The sequence below is a fragment of the Zea mays genome, chromosome 6 (assembly GCF_902167145.1).
Source record: "Zea mays cultivar B73 chromosome 6, Zm-B73-REFERENCE-NAM-5.0, whole genome shotgun sequence".
NCBI classification, from domain to species: Eukaryota; Viridiplantae; Streptophyta; class Magnoliopsida; order Poales; family Poaceae; genus Zea; species Zea mays.
In genome coordinates, this window is record NC_050101.1 from 159,863,661 (window position 1) to 159,881,326 (window position 17,666).

General features: G+C 51.9%; 1 protein-coding gene across 1 annotated transcript; it reads right to left on the reverse strand.

The window, feature by feature from the left end:
* Positions 1-14,630: 14,630 nt before the first annotated feature.
* On the reverse strand, positions 14,631-17,129 carry LOC103630391 (protein OCTOPUS). Its single transcript, XM_008651447.4, has one exon. The coding sequence runs from the start codon at positions 16,820-16,822 to the stop codon at positions 14,840-14,842; it is 1,983 nt and encodes a 660-aa protein (XP_008649669.1). The 5' UTR covers positions 16,823-17,129; the 3' UTR covers positions 14,631-14,839.
* Between the last annotated feature and the right edge of the window lie 537 nt (positions 17,130-17,666).

A 17,666-nucleotide genomic window follows, 5' to 3' on the forward strand; every position in this document is an offset into this window, starting at 1 on the left:
TGTTACACCCCGAGTGGTTAGCCAACCCTGTTCTTGTACTCAAAAAGAATAAAGTGGATTGGCGCATGTGCGTCGACTATACTGATCTCAACAAACATTGTCCGAAGGATCCCTTCGGGCTCCCAAGGATAGATCAGGTGGTAGACTCCACCGCTGGGTGTTCTGTGCTGTCTTTCTTGGATTGCTATTCCGGATACCATCAGATTAGTTTGGCGAAAGAGGACGAGGAAAAAACAGCGTTCATCACTCCGTTTGGTGCTTTCTGTTATACCTCCATGTCGTTCGGCCTCAAAAACGCTGGAGCGACTTATCAGAGAGCCATTCAAACGTGCTTAGCCGATCACTGGGGCAAGCGTGTGGAGGCCTACGTAGATGATGTGGTAATCAAAATGGAGAATTCGGAAAACTTCATCGAAGACTTACAACTGGTTTTCAACAGTCTGAGACGGTATAGATGGAAGCTTAATCCCGAAAAATGTGTTTTCGGGGTACCAGCAGGAAAGTTACTCGGGTTTATCGTCAGCCACCGGGGAATTGAGGCTAATCCGGATAAGATTGAAGCTATCATGAAGATGGAAGCACCTCGATCACAAAAGAAGGTTCAACGACTTACTGGATGTATGGCAGCTCTGAGCAGATTTATATCCAGGCTGGGGGAAAAAGGTTTGCCGTTTTACAAGCTACTCAAGAAGGTGGATAAGTTTCAGTGGACTTCAGAAGCACAGGAGGCTCTAGATGCACTGAAGAAATTCTTGACAACACCACTAGTACTGAAGCCACCCCGACGAGCTACATCAACTCAACCAGCTGAAGATCTGCTACTGTATATCTCTTGCACGACTCACGTGGTAAGCACCACGTTGGTAGTCGAGCGAGCAGAAGAAGGACATGCCTACCCAGTGCAACATCCTGTTTACTTCATCAGCAAAGTTCTAGGCCCCTCAAAGAAAAAGTATCCTCAAGTTCAGAAGCTATTATACGTAGTACTTCTAACTGCCCGCAAGCTACGTCACTACTTTGATGACCACAAAGTCATAGTAGTCACTGGTTTTCCAATAGGGGATATTCTTCACAACAAGGAAGCCATTGGCCGGATAGCCAAATGGGCTTGTGAGTTGGGATCTCATGACATCGAGTTCCGACCTCGTACTGCCATCAAAACTCAAGCACTGGTTGATTTCGTATCAGAGTGGACTGAGCAGCAAGTACCAGATAACCCAGAGACTGCAGAAGTATGGCGAATGTATTTTGATGGCTCGCTGAAGCTGCAGGGAGCAGGAGCAGGGATTCTCTTCACCGCACCTGGAGGCGAGCATCTCAAATATGCCCTCCAGTTGCTGTTTCCGGCCTCCAACAATGCAGCCGAGTATGAAGCTCTGATCCATGGATTGAACATCGCCATATCATTGGGCATCAAGAGATTGATGGTATACAGAGACTCTCTGATAGTCATTAGCCAGATAAACAAAGAGTGGGATTGTTCAAGCGATTCAATGGGAAAATACTGCACTGCCGTCCGAAAGCTGGAAGATAAATTTGAGGGTCTAGAATTTCATCATGTAGAAAGAGATTGGAACACAGCAGCCGATGTACTGTCCAAGCTAGGATCCAGTCGAACTCAGGTCCCACCCGGAGTCTTTGTGCAAGAAATACTACAGCCGAGTATCTCAATGGATCAAACAGAAGAGTGCAACATTATAGATCAACCCGAGTCAGACTCTGATGACTGGAGAAGGCCAATCATCAAGTATATAAAGAATGAAGAAGAACCAGATGACAAGAACTCAGCCGAGCGCATTGCCAGACAGTCGGCTCACTACACACTCATTGGGGAGACATTGTACAGAAGGGGTGCATCAGACGTCCTCATGAAGTGCATTCTCCTGTCTACTGGGAAGCAACTTCTGGAGGAGGTCCATGCTGGGCAATGTGGAATACATGCAGCCTCTAGAACACTAGTCGGGAAGGTCTTCAGGTCAGGATTCTATTGGCCAACAGCAAAGAATGATGCAGCCGAGTTAGTTCAGAGGTGCGAAGCTTGCCAATACTTGTCAAAGCAACAACATCTGCCAGCACAGCAACTGCAGACCATACCAGTAACTTGGCCTTTCGCATGTTGGGGACTGGATATGATTGGACCTTTCAAGAAAGCTCAAGGGGGATACACTCATGTATTGGTAGCAATCGACAAATTCACTAAATGGATAGAGTTCAAGCCCATTGCTTCTTTAACCTCTGCTAAGGCCGTGGAATTCATACAAGACATAATATTCAGATTCGGGATACCAAACAACATCATAACTGACTTGGGATCCAACTTCACAAGTTTAGAGTTCTTCGACTTCTGCGAGCAAAAGAGCATTCAGATCAAGTATGCATCTGTAGCACATCCAAGAGCCAACGGGCAGGTTGAGCGAGCCAACGGGATGATACTGGAGGCACTCAGGAAAAAGGTCTTCGACAAGAATGAAAAATTCGCAGGAAAGTGGATAAGGGAATTGCCCTATGTCGTTTGGAGCCTAAGAACCCAACCCAGCCGAGCTTTGCATGGAAACACTCCTTTCTTCATGGTCTATGGGTCAGAGGCAGTGCTACCCGCTGATCTCAAGTTCGGGGCGCCAAGGTTGATCTTCGAAAACATAGCAGAAGTCGAGGCCACCAGGCTAGAGGACATTGATGTACTTGAAGAAGAACGGCTGAATGCGGTAATCCAATCAGCACGGTACCAGCATACTCTAAGGCGCTATCACGACAAGGCTGTGCGACAGCGATCCTTCTCAATAGGAGATCTCGTCCTCCGCCGAATTCTAACGGGGGACGGATGGCACAAGTTATCGCCCTTATGGGAAGGACCCTTCATAGTAGCAGAAGTCACTCGGCCCGGATCATATCGCCTCACTCAGATGGATGGCATAGAAGTCGGGAACTCCTGGAACATAGAACACCTCAGGAAGTTTTATCCCTAGCTGTATCTCAAAAAGCTATCGGGACGACGATGTACTCTGTAAAGCGGAAATATGTCATCAATAAAAAAGGGGTTTCAAAGATACTCAATTTGTTCACGATTGACTTGCATTCTTACTTAACTCGGGGTGACCACTATGCCCTGCTAACGGAGCAATCGACTTAAGTCGGCAACGACTTAAGGCGGTGTGACATGCTCACGCTTACTTAACTCGGGGTGACCACTATGCCCTACGAACGGAGCAATCGGCTTAAGTCGGCAACGACTTAAGGCGGTGCGACATGCTCACGCTTACTTAACTCGGGGTGACCACTATGCCCTACGAACGGAGCAATCGGCTTAAGTCGGCAACGACTTAAGGCGGTGCGACATGCTCACGCTTACTTAACTCGGGGTGACCACTATGCCCTACGAACGGAGCAATTGGCTTAAGTCGGCAACGACTTAAGGCGGTGCGACATGCTCACGCTTACTTAACTCGGGGTGACCACTATGCCCTACGAACGGAGCAATCGGCTTAAGTCGGCAACGACTTAAGGCGGTGCGACATGCTCACGCTTACTTAACTCGGGGTGACCACTATGCCCTACTAACGGAGCAATCGGCTAAAGTCAGTGGCGACTTAAGACGGTGCAACATGCTCACGACTACGCAATTCAGGGTGACCACTACGCCCTATTAACAAAAGCAAGCGACTTAAGGCGATCTGACGAGATTACAATTACTCATATAAGGATGACTTCTATATCCCGCAAACAAATTTCATAACCATCGCGCATTGTTTTACTACTGCAAATTTACAGACTGATGAATTCTGAAACAATACGAGAATAGCAACGTCGTTTAAGTACTGAAATGACGTCCTCTAACAAATGTCTGACCATGCTAACCGCGCGCTCAGAGCACGCAAAACGTTTCTCTACTTGGTGATATTTTTCTCAGGAGCGATCGACGAGGAAGGACGACTCGAGGAATCAGGGGCAGCATTCACATCAGCCCTTATATCTTCAGGAACAACCACGCCGGGTCTCCTCATCAAGATTCGCCCCGCCCGAATAGCCTTGTCCATGGCTCTGTCGCGCTGGGCTCTGAGAGTAACAGAAGTTTCTTCAGCAACCTTGGCAGCTAGTCGAGCAGTTTCTAACTCCTGGACAATGGATTTCTTGGAAGCTCGGAGTTCTTTGATGGTAGCGTCCTTCGCTGATATCAGCTGCTTGAGACGGGTCACTTCATCCGCGGATTCCTGCAGCTTACAGCGTTGATTGTCCAATTCTTCCATTGTAAAGCGGTGACTCCTCTCCAAGATGGTCAGCGAGTTGCTAGAATCATGATACAATCTGTCAAGACTGTCACGAGAAGCAACAAGGATACGTTTTTCTTCCTGCAAGCAAAAGTCAACTCCCTCAAAAAACCAAGCAAGTAATAGGAACACAACAAGGCAAAGCACAGTTTAGTAAATCACCTTTTCAGAATTGAGCTGAGCATGAAGATAAGAACTCAGTGCATTGGTGTCATCCAAGGCAGCGGAGACCTGACCCAGTTCAGTCTGGCTCTGAGAGTACTTTTCCTCAAAGTCAGTGCACCGCTGGACCAATTCAGCCTGATCTCGGGAATGTTTTTCCTCAAGAGTTGAAATCTGCCGAGTCATTCCTAGCAGGAGATAATCAAACAAAAAGGGGTCAGAATGTAAAGCAGTCCACAGTGAAGGCAAAGAGAAGCAAAAAGCACTAACCAGCGTTGGTTGCCTCCAATTCAGAGACGCGATGTTGAAGTGACACTGGATTCCAACATGCAAGAGACGAAGCTACTTCTGGGACAGAAGCACCCTGTAACCTCAGCTGGCTAGCCATCCCATCCACCAAAGCCTGATGAGGAGAACAGATGAGTGTAATGACAGCAGTTCATTCAATGTAAAAATCAAGCTAAAATACATCACAGTACCTGGAGGTTGGAAAAGAACGAAGGGATCCCCAAATCAGGAGAGATCAATTGATAACCAGGCGTAAGGCCACCACCCAAAGCAGCTTGCAACGAACCAGTAGGAATCAGCTCGGTGCCTTCAACAGAGCTCAACACTCGGTCAGCGGGGACGCTGCCCTCTAAAGCGACTCCCTGGTCCAAGGCTTGGGCTACCACCATACAGCCAGAGTGTGGAGGCGATCCCTCATGAACGTCCATGGAAGTACAGGAGGGAGACCCCACTCGGGCACCCTCGGGGGCTGGGTCATAGTTCGCACTGCCCACTTGAGCCGGATCATCCCCGGCAGCACCCTCGGGGGCTGGGCAGTGGCATACACTCCCCACCCGAGCCAAGTCATCCCCGGCGACATCCTCGGGGGCTGGGCATGTGTCAGCACCATCTTTGGGGTCCAAGCTCTCTGCAGTAGCCACCTTAGACCTCTAAGGTTGACGGGCCCTCAGCTACTTCCATAGGACCAGGACGATCCAAGTCAGTCTCCCGACCCTCGAGATCGCGCTCTAAGGTCGACGAGGCATGGGATGACCTCAACCCAGCATCAAGCACGTCAGCGCAAACCTCCATTACACCATCACCCACTGGCTCCGATAACAAGTCCTCTGGAACCATATCCTCAAGAGTCTGATCAAAGTTGGCCAGGGACAGTTCTTGCAGACCAATGAGAGCAGACAAAGCAGGAGAGGGAACTCCACTACTTTCACCGCTGGTGATAAACTGCCGACTGTTTTTCCGAGTCAAAGGAACTTCATCTTCTTCCTCCTCGTCGTCCACATTGGCAACACAAGCAGCACCCCCATTGGGATCAGCAACAGATGGAGCACCCACATTGGGATCAGCAGCGGATTGGGTACACCCATTGGGGTCAGCATCAGTAAATCCAGTCGCAGGCACTTCTTCAGCAGCAGGAACCGAGGTACCAACGTCCCGATCCAAACTGGATACTCGCCGGAGGCGTCTTCTTTTCTTCTTCTACTCATCAGCAGAAGGATCAGGTTGATTGGCTCGGCAAGGGCGCCTCGGGCGAGTACTGGCAGGTTTCTGAGTATCCAAAGTTGTATCAGCCTCTGGGAGGGGCGCCACTACCAGTGCCCCAGCAGGAGCAGCATCAGAAGAATCCTCAGCCAGCAAATCAAGCATAGCGCTTATCTCTGCATCAATAGGGTTCAGGGGCACCTCAAAATGGACCTGCCGTTCATCATCAGGAATCTCCCCAAGTGAGGCAACCAAGGCACCAACTTCTTCAGCAGAGGGTCGCACTCTAAGGCCCAAACTGCCATCAGTGACAGGTGGATTTGACACAAAAAGGGTGAAGGCTTTGGGAGGAGGCAGGTTCCAGGCCGAGTATGCCACTGGAGCACCAACGTTTGACACTTTGCCTCTAAGGATCATCTCAAGTCGGCTCACCAAGTCTGCAGAGGGAATTTTTCTGTTGGTAACCCGAGTTGAGTCGGCTAGGCCTCGATACATATAGGCTGGGTATGCCCTGTCCTTCAACGGCTGAATATTCTTGAAAACAAAATCAGTAACCACGGCTTCAGCAGTCAGACCCCTCTCTTTCAGCAGTCCAACTTCAGCTAGCAACGCACCTGCCTCAGCTACCTCCTGATCTGTGGGAGACTCGGTCCAGCTTGGGGTGCGAACGTCCGGCTGTCTTCCCGACCGAGGGGGGAGAGAGTTCCCATAATTCTCAACTATGAACCACTCCAATCGCCATCCCTTGATACTGTCCTTGAGAGGGATCTCGAGATATTCAGTCTTTCTCCCGCGGCACATCTCCAAGCTGGCACCCCCAACCAACTGATGTTGTCCCCCGGCCATCCCAGGGCGACAATGATACAAGTATTTCCACAACCCGAAATGTGGCAGCACGCCGAGAAAGGCTTCGCATAAATGAACGAAAATGGAGATTTGCAGGATAGAATTGGGGTTCAAATGGGTCAAGTTAAGATGGTAGAAATCAAGGAGGCCACGGAAAAAGGGAGAAATGGGAAGGCCAAGGCCGCGGAGAAGGAAAGGAGCATAAACAACGGACTCATGGGTATCCTCAGTTGGAACAGTAAACCCATGGAAAATCCGCCAAGAACAGAGTTCCCGCGGAGGAAGAACCCCGATGGATACGAGGTGGAGAAGTTCAGGCTCAGAAATGATGGACATGTGGTTACCTGCGAAAGACAACTGGCTGTTGGGGTCGATTGGAGGAATCACCACAGCAGACGAACTCGAGGTCTTCCTCTTGGGTGCCATCTCGATTCTACCAGCGAGCAAAGTGGGAGGCGAGTGGCAGAGAGGATTCGGAAGCGAGAAAGCAAGAACTAGGGCACGGAAAGCAGAGGCGGCTAAAAGCGCAGCACTTATGGATATTCTCGAGCCAGATACTGTTTCAAAAAGTGCCTAGTCAGCACCCGGCGGTTATTTCCAAAACACTGGCGTGCCACGTGATCACCCGGCAGTTATTTCCAGAGCACCGGTGCACCACCTCATCACTCGGCTATCATCCTCAAAGTGGCCCACACAGCCTGCTATCACTCAGCGTTACCTCTAAAACGCTGGCATTGTGTTCAGTCGCTCGGCGTTACCTCTAAAACGCTGACGTCGCCCTCCAGTCACTCGGCATTACCTCTAAAACGCTGATATCGTGTTCAGTCGCTCGGCGTTACCTCTAAAACGCTGACGTCGCCCTCCAGTCACTCGGCGTTGCCTCTAAAACGCTGATATCGTGTTCAGTCGCTCGGCGTTACCTCTAAAACGCTGACGTCGCCCTCCAGTCACTCGACATTACCTCTAAAACGCTGATATCGTGTTCAGTCGCTCGGCATTACCTCTAAAATGCTGACGTCGCCCTCAAGTCGCTCGACAGTTGACTCTAAAACTCCGACATCGTGACAAGTCGTTCGGCATTACCTCTAAAATGCTGACGTCGCCCTCAAGTTGCTCGGCAGTTGACTCTAAAACTCCGACATCGTGTTCAGTCGCTCGGCAGCTACCTCTAAAAGCGTCGAAACGATGCCAGAGTTATTTACGTGCAAACTCCAAGGAAATCAGCTTCACAAATAAGCAGGATAATCACCACAGAGAAACCAACACCATCACTTCATTAAGGGGAATATATCATGCTTACAAATCAACTCTTTATGAGTTGATACTTCCCTATTACTACTACTACATTACATTACATTACATTACACTACGCTATACTACTCTACATTACTAAATACTACTACATTATTCTAACTATACTATACTAATATCTAAAAGACCAGTGGCATCTAGCCACTGGCCCTGTTGCCGCTGCCGCCGCTGCCGCCCCTGGTGCCGCCACCGCCGTTGCCGCCCCTGCTGCCGCCGCCGTCACCGTCCTTGCTGCCGCCGCTGCCGCCCCTGCCGCTGCCGTCACCGTCACCGCCGCCACCGCCTTCGTCGTCGTCGTCGTCGTCGTCCTCGTCCTCGCCGCCGTCGTCCGAGTCCTCCTCATCCGAGGAGTACTCCGACTCATCCGATCCCTCGAGCCCGGAGCGCTCGACGGCCCGGATGTACGTCCAGACCTCCGCCGCAAGCCCCTGGGAGTCGTCTGAGTCGTCAGACGACTCACGCAGGGGGATGGGAGCCGGAGACCCCTCAGACTCAGAGGAGAACTCCTCCTCTGAGTACTCCGAGTCACCAAACTCCTCCGATGGAGGAGTTGGCTCACGCTTGCGCTTGTTGTTTTTGCCCATGGTGGAAGCAGAAGGGAGAGAAGAAAGGCAGGCAACAGAGAACAGCAGGAGATGTGAAAAAGCCGGAGAGACAACGACATTATTTATAGAAGGAGAAGGCAACCGCTCACCTCCAACCACGGTCACTAAACAGTCGCAAAGCATTCAATAAGCACTTCAACCCGTCTGAAGACATGTCAGGCGGCTGACGCCGTTTCACGCAGCACAACACCCATTGGGACTCCAATCAACAACGCGGATGATATGATTACACCCGCCGTCACATCACATTACTACTCAGAAGCAGCCGGCTAAAACACTCAGCGTACCAAGCCGTCCCTTGCCCACACCCATTGGGGGAGACGCCCAGGATTTATCAGTATATTTTTCAAAACTGTCACATCCGTGCAGGGCATGCAGTGAATACCTCAAGACAAAAATGAGATATCAGTAAGGATCAGAGGAAAGCCAAATATAGCCGGTGAAGTACAAAATATGGCCAATAGAAGCGACGTGAAGACTAGACAGAGAGCGTCCATCAAACGTCCAATCAGTCGCAGAGCAAATAAATTGCACTACCTAGCAAGATATGGATGGATTGCGAACTCGGCTGCTAAAGACAAAATACATGCTGACCTCTAAAGCATAATATTGATGACATAATGCTGACCTCCAAAGCATAATGCGGACAGCCTCATGCCAATTTTTACAAACAGAAAGGATAATTTTTAGCAAAGAGACACAAAAGGAAGACCTTCGAATGGATTATCCTCAAAAATCCATTTGAAGGTCGAGGCTACACCCATTGGGTGCACCTCCGGTGCATCCAATGAAGTTCAGAGTCCTGCAAATTGAAATGCCGACCTCTGAGGCACAAGCACGAAACAAAGCTTCGGTTTACGAGTGATCAAAGCAGGAGGAGACAATAAGAAGTCGTTTTCTTCAAATCACCTGCAAGCTGGACCTGGGATCTTTGGGCTGATTACCTCTAAATTAACCCAAAGATCGGGGGCTTGTGGGGGATAGATATCCCCGGGTCCACTAAAAGAGTAAAAGACCTCACGAAAGGCCCAAGGGCCCAATAAATCGTAAGGTCATTCTTTCGTGGGCCTGGGGAGAGACAACCAGCAAAGCAGATCGACATGAGGCCGGATTGGTGCAAACCCGGACGACCCACAATGTCGAGCGAGCGACCACAACAGAGATCCGACTTTCCCGCGCTGGAGCCCCCATGCAACGGAGCCATGCGAGGATAAGTCGGCAGAACTACAGGGAGATAAACTCAAATAGTTCACTATCTTTTAGCTACACGTTGTTATCATATCCATGTGTATCGCCCCACGGTCGAGTATATAAGGCCTAGGGGGCACCCCTTCAGAACGATCGACCCTACTACTTAGCCACCCACACCAACTCTCGGCATTCTCAATCCAGAGAGCTCTCTTGTAACCACGTTCACCAAGCATACTCACCAGGACGTAGGGTGTTACGCATCTCTAAGCGGCCCGAACCTGTAAACCTTGTCCACTGTCCCTCGTGCAATCGGCACGAACCATTTTGCTACAGTCGTCGACACCGTCCTACTCCTAAAAACACCTTGAGGGGCAACCCCGGGTGTGCGGTCGGACCTAAAACACCGACACCTACCTCTCATTATATAGTCCAGAGAGAATACACTTGATTCTAGTCCTAGTCGCTTAAGATAAGAGAGTGATAATCTTATTACAAAGATAAGACTTCCTTTAGTCGTGAGTTATAATCTTAGAGAAATTGATCAACTGATAGTTTTGAGGCCCAAAACCCTCTTGAATAGCATATCTGATACACTCTATGATATGAAAGTGTGTCACCACTAGTCCCTGGCCACATGATCAAAATGGTCTACTCCTTCGTGTACTCTTGCAGTTGTCGACATCCATAGATGTCAGCCACCACGATAAGTGTTCTAGGTCGTTTAGTCCTTTAGTCACTGCTCGTAGTCCATCTGCATGGATTTTGCTTTGCTCCTCTATCATTGAACGTTTTCGAGGTCCACACAAGCACACCAGACATGTTATATCGTACATTCACATAACGATTACTCATTGCTCTATAAAATTAGCTAAAGCTGATCATTTTCTTGACAAACACTCGTCATTACTTGAACATCGTGGACATATATCAACCATGTATTCACATAAGTTAACCTTTGTGTGGCTCTAGAGGAATTCGTGTCAATTGTCGTAGTACGCCCCCATGTAGCAATTGGAGAGGAGAAAAGTTGTAGCTGGCAACGATTATTCTAACATGCGTCATACCGGGCCGGAGGCACGACGGAATTATAGTGCCAGACCGGACGCGGACACATAATGACATAACAAAACAACACTCAAAATTTCAGATTTTAAAGGCAATGTTCAAATTCATTTTAGATTCAACCAATTACATTTAGAATTTCATATACATACTTAAACAAAGGATTTCAAATACACACATAAACAAATATCAAAATTCATAATACTCTCATATATAACAAATCATCGGTATTGTACCTAAAAACAGATGGGTCATTACTGAACTAGTCCCTTAAGCGGGTCGGGCTCGTGCCTGCACTGCGGGCCAGAATGGCGGCCCAAGCCCGGCACAACTATCGTGCCGGGCCAACCCAGGCACGCTTCTGAATAGGGATGACAACAGATTGGATTCGGATCAGATATTGCAAATATCCATGTGCAACCATATCCACGTTTGCAACCAATATCCGCTTGTGATTATTCCCGTGGGTAGAAAATTTATATCCTTGCCCATCGAATTTCGAACGGGTTTTGGATATCTGCCGGATATGACAGATACATTCATTTTTCATCAAGTAAATCGCATAATTAATCAAATTTCTTCCTATTTCACCATCATACACAATTTAAACTTAATAAAAGAATTATTATGGGTCTGCAGGCTACGACCAAGGGTAGTGGAGCTTGGAAGGGGTAGTTACCGCCCAAGCACAAGTTGTGCTACGACCTAGAGATTTGGATGGGTGCACAACGCAGGAAGCCGCAGGAAGCCAACAAGGCTAGAAGGGGTGGCTAATGGCGGAGCATTGAGAGCGTTAGACGTGGAGTTTATGGAGTTAGGGTTTGCTTTTTGCTGTGTAATATGTGCTAGGCTAAAAAATAAATTATCAATCAATTTCGGATATCCAACGGATAACCCGCGGGTGAAAGATAATATCCTAATCTGTGCCCGCTCGACTCCGGGTCAGATACGAGTTTGGCCCATGGTTCAAAATGTATTTATACTCGGCTCCGTCGGATATCCGATCCGACAGATATCTGAATCCGCGGATTCAGTTGTCATGCATACATCTAGCTAGGTCGGGCCGTTCTCGTGTCGGGCCAAGCCGGCTTGGGCACACTTCTAGGCAGACTGTCGTGTCGGGCCACGACCGTGCTAGCCCACGGGTCTACTGTCGGGTGGGCCCGTTTGGACATGTGTAGCCATGATCAACCTGATTTTACATGCATCACTCATGCACGCATCCAGGCACGAAGGAGACAATCTTGCAACCAAGGCAAGGAAGCGGCTGGCAGGGATGAATTTGTGCTCCCGGCTCCCCTCGATCGTGCGGGCGTCAGCTCCAACCAGGGCAGCGTTGGCCCTGAAATAGTACAGCTGTAGGTCTTTTGGTTTTATCTATCATGGCAATCCGACCGGTCATGATCCCTGGAGGGTTTTAACTATGGTGAGGCAGGTTCGCATATCAGGTCGTCAACAAGCTAGCTAGCTTGATATACGTACACTATATGGCGAGTTTAGTGGGACCTGTACCAGGTGGCTAATTAATCTTTGGTACGCACCAGTAAACACCACCCAAGTCTTTTTCAGGCTTCAATGCTTCAGAGACGAACGACGGAACGAGCGACATTGCAGGCAGGAACTGCGCTGAAGCAGCTGGCAGTACTATCATCTGGCTACCACTGCAGGAGCTGCCCCATGCATGCGTTGCATGCACATTTACTCCATGTCTCCATATGCATGGTGCGAAAAAAAAACGGCAGTGCCCTGCTACTACACTCGTTTCAATCCAATCCTTGGCGATTGGCACGACGGCTTGGGCAGAGAAAGGAGGAAAAACTGCAGTGCAGCGCCCTCCGTGCATTTTTTGCCCTGAGACCGACCGACTCGACCGGGCAATGCGGCTGCGTGATGGTCTGATGCGTGGTGTCTACGGCTCCGGGCACGTATTGTCACCGTACCGTTGAGTGGCCAAGTCATGCCATATATATATAGTCGGTTGGGTAACTGTAAACTCCAGGATACCATCGCACACTGACGCATTTTGAGCTCCACCAGCACAAGCCGGACTGGAGATGAGATGACTGCTAGCTGCCGATGGGAGATAGGTCAAGCTGGCGCCATGGGCACTTGTAGATTTTACAACGTAGCTCGAATTGTTTTTGCTACCCTGTCTTTCCGATATATTATAATTTGCCATCAATAATATTGATCCCTTCTCATTCTAGTATTTAAGTTATCCGCACTCATACTACTCTAAATTCTTAACCTTAAAAAGAATATTCAGTTATTAGTATATGTCGTGGCTCTGTCTCTGTCTGTGCACTTATGCCTTACGCAAACATGCATCCACACGTAAATTGCAATATATCCTGCTGTGCACCTATGGTATATTTTAGTTTTTTCAAGTAGCATTCATGTGGTGCTCTTTGATAATTTTAGGACGTTTTCTCACTATCTTTTCTCTGTTACTTTTGATTACTATTTTTTTATTTTGTTTTATCCCTTGTAGTTTTTTTTATATTTCATGAGGTGCTACAAGTATACTTTTATCTAAAATATTATGCCCGTGAGGGTAGAATATTTTTTCCTTAGATTTAAATACTTTAATATAGTTTATAATAGTATAAATATATAGGTAATATCAAACATCTAAATGGTGTAGAGTTGCGAAATGATTTTTTTCTTAATCTTCTAGTCTAATGTTCAACCTCTCCTACATATCATTTCTGTTCATATTTTCTAACATTTTTTTCGTCAAATATTTGTCTTCCTGTTCTCCATGTGCTCAAGTGATATCATACTCGCTCTTCCGTGCGCGAGTACGTGGAGTGGGCCACGAATGGTGTGGAACGGCTGGGCCGTAAGAACGACGCAGGTGAACCAGACGTGACCACACGCAGACACACACAGGGAAAAACTATCGGTAGTTGGCTTCCGTTCGATCGACTGGATCAAAACAGCTGCCTTGTGGCTCCAAGATAATCTTGCGAACATGTGGGCGTTTTTTATATAATAATCGTGCACATGCCTGTTGATGCACTGCGCCCTAGATCTGGCGCCGCGCCTATTAATCGGCGCCGTGCGGCCACGTCCATCCGTTCACCTGTCCCGAATCAGAATCGTCGGGGCACCTCGTGGCTCCCGCTGCTCCCAGTCGGAGTCCGGAGTCCAACAATAACCCGTGCAAGCTCCGCGTCTCGTTCTTGGTCGCACGAGGCCAAGCGAGCGAAAACCCGCAGCAAGCAGCACCACTGCACGGTGGACCAGAGCGAACGCGCGCGGCAATGACGGGCACGGGCGCCATCCAGCCAGGGGGGTGGTGGTGGAATTGGCTTGAGCACGGCGAGTTTTTTAGGCCCAGGCCCATCGTCAACGAGTTGGCGCCTAGGGACCAATGGAATATTGGAGCCTCCGTGTCTGAGGCGGCGCCAGCCGCTAATGTCCCTGAATGTGAAAAGACCGGGACCGTCAGGTGCGCGCGAGCTCAGCTTCTAGCGACTACCGTGGGCGTGGTGGCGTTCGCCTGAGACGAGGACGCCAAACGCCGCGGCGCACCATGTGACTACCCCATATCGCCATTGCGACCTTTGTATCTCCTTGTCCAGGGAGTCACGATCCTATGCATTGACACAAAGAAATATGAATGAGCCGGCGATGGCCGCATGATAGGATGACAAGCTGCAGATACGAAGCACACTTGCGACTGACAACGGAGACATAGAACAACAACAGAGTCAAGTCGTGATTACGAGATTAAACTTCATTTTATCCAGCCCTCCGAATGAACAAAAGGATCACTGCACTACACAAAGATGTAAACGATTTTGGTTATACCACCCACCCAAACTACTCAACATGTAAGCCATCAGCTACTGCCTACTGAAATGAAGCAGCTTGACCAGCAATCAGGTGGCCGTCGTCAATACTCTAGTACAGCCCCAGCATCGTCCGCGCGAACGACTGCGACCTCAGCTGCCGACCGCCTTTCACCGGGAGGACGCCTGTCCGGCGGCCGCTGGCGCTCCGGATCGGCGTGAGGTAGAACCGCAGCAGGCCGTTGTCCGCGTTGCCCGGCGAGTGCCGCGCGCTACGGTTCCGCTCCAGCGCCGCGCACTCCTCGCGCCTCCGCTTCCCGTGGGCGTCCAGGTAGCTGCGCCTGGAGCTGCCCAGACCGCCGCTGTTGCTGCTGAACGAGCTCCGCGCGCTGGCGTTGCTGTTGCACCGCTGCATCCTGCCGTTGTACCCGCGGACGCGCAGGTCCGGCCATGGCTCCGAGAACGCGCGGTCGGCGGCGTCGGACGCGCCGTCCCTGCGCCCCGCGGCGCGGCGGTGGATCAGGCCCCAGAGGCTCCACGCCTTGCGCCACCGCGGCGGCTTCTTCGCGGGGCCGTGGAAGGCAGCGTCCAGGCTGGCGGAGAAGTCCTCGACGAGTGAGTTGGTGCTGAAGCGGTGGTCGAACAGGTCTTCGGCGTGGTGGAAGTGGTAGAACTCCGAGCTGCCCATTGCAGGGGATTCCTTGCCGTTGACAATGGCGGCCGGTGCGGTCACTGGAACAGGTACTGGTACTGGCACTGGCACTGGCTTTGGGTCGGTGACTTCAAAGGACCTCCGCACAGAGCTCGACCTGTCAAGGCTCCGGCGCCTCCGGCTTGAGGTGTCCATGTAGTAATCTCGCGTCTGGGCCGAGCCCCCAGGGACGTTTGCGTCGTGGTCGGGCTCCGGCTGGGAGTCGTCCTCCACGGGGATTTGGCCGTCGGAGCGCTCCAGAATGCCGGCGGGGGAGTCCTCCATAGCCGAGAGGATAGGAGGAAGACGGGAGAGCGGCGGCGCGCGGCCGAGACCAATGCCGGTGCCGGCGCCGAACAGGTAGCCGTCCCACGACGCACGGGGCTCGTCCCAGGAGAAGCCCATGTCACCGACGGACATGCGGCCGGCGTCCAAGGAGAATCGTGGGTCGGTGTCGCACGAGCGCCGGCCGCCGGCGAACTCGGAGCCGGCTTCGCCACGGCGGAAGCGGCTACGCCGGAGGAACGAGGGCTTGGATGGCTTCTCCGGCGGGGGCATTGCCGCCGCCGCCGCCTTGCTGCCCGCGGCCTCCTGCTTCTTGAGCTTCTGCTTGCCCCTCCACTTCTGCCACTTCTTGCTGAACATGGAGGCGGCAAGCCAGAAGCTCCCGGCCATCTCCTTGAGGTCCTTGGGCGGCAGCTTCCTGGGCTGCTGCGACTGCGAGGCCTCGAGATCTATGTGATCCTTCATGGCCCTAACGTCCCGCGCCGCACTCACCTCCGTCTCCATCTCCCCAGAGGTGCCCACGACTGAGACGGGCTCCATCACCGCGACAATCTCGTCAGAGTCCTCGGCCACAGCGATCTCCTCCTCCGAGAACATCTCAGGGACGCACGCGGGAGGTGGCGGCTGCGGGGGCGGGAGGACCTCGGCGGCGAGCGCGGCCGCGGCGGCGGAGGACGAGGCCGGGAAGGCGCCGAACGCGGTGCCGTCGCGAACCCGCTGGCGGTCGTCCTGGTGGAACAGCGCCCAGAGAGTGCTCCGCCCGCGCACGTCGCACGACCTCCGCTGCGGCTCGCCCGCGGCGGCCAGCGCGTCGCCCCCGCGCCCGCAGGAGAAGGACTTGCAGCGGCGGAGGTCCGGCAGCGCGGCGGCGCCGGATCCCGACGGAGCCCCGCCGGCGGCGGCGGCGAACGGGCGGGTGAAGAGCGAGCGGATGGCGGAGGTGGACCTGCGGCCCGGCGCGGCGGCCGCGGCGGAGCCGCCGGTGGACTCGAGCCCCGCGAGGCGCTCGCGGAGGCAGGCGGCGCAGAAGCCCGTGAAGGTTTCTCCTGGGTGGAGGTCGCAGGTCGTCGACACCGACCGCCGCGGCGGCGGCACCGGCGGCTCCATCTGCAGCGTCATTGCGTCGTCTCGCGCGCTTGTTAGCCTGAAGAATACACCTGATTCTTAGCCGCGGCGCGGCATCACGTTTCTTGGCTCGCACGGCGGTGGCACGCACACTCGCAGCTGTGCTGTGAAGGGCGTGCTTTGAGCGCGACGGATTCGATGGAGAATGGTTTTGAGGATGCAGCGTGGGGCGCACTGGCGCAGAGAGAGAGAGAGAGAGAGAGAGAGAGAGAGAGGAGGCGAGGCCCGAGGGGGAGAAAGCGAAAGTTGAAGGGAATCACGGGGCCCAACGCCTCGCTTCTTCCACACCACACCGTGATGTCTTTCTCTCTCTCTCTTGCTCTGCTTCTCGTGCGCTTTTACTCCTATCCCAAGGGAGTGGGGATCGAAACGCGCGCACACGCTCTCAACCTTCACTCCGTACCACTGTAGCTCCAGCTCTGTGCGCGTCGACCGGATTACCGCCGCCGTGATCACGCCAGGATTGGCCTTTCGGAGTTGCTTGATCCGAAGGTGATCACCAACCAAAGCATATTCTGCCTGCGTGCGTGCGTGCGTGAGAGCGAGCATCAGTGTGACCGTGTCACGGATCGACCAGGGAAAAAAAGAACAGCAGCTGCAAACGTGCAAAAATCATGTGTTTACAGCAGCCACCATGAACCAGTGTGGCTGGGCAGCAGCTGGCTCATGACTTCATGTGCGGTGGCGACTTGGATCACGAGCCCGGCTCAGGCCTCTGGCATTCTCGTTACAAGACCTGCCAGGTTATTTGGGTCTATGAGAAATGCCCTAGACAGTGACCAGTAAAGTTTTGTCGCTGCCGCCCGTGCTGGGCCTGGGCATCTCAACAATTGGCACG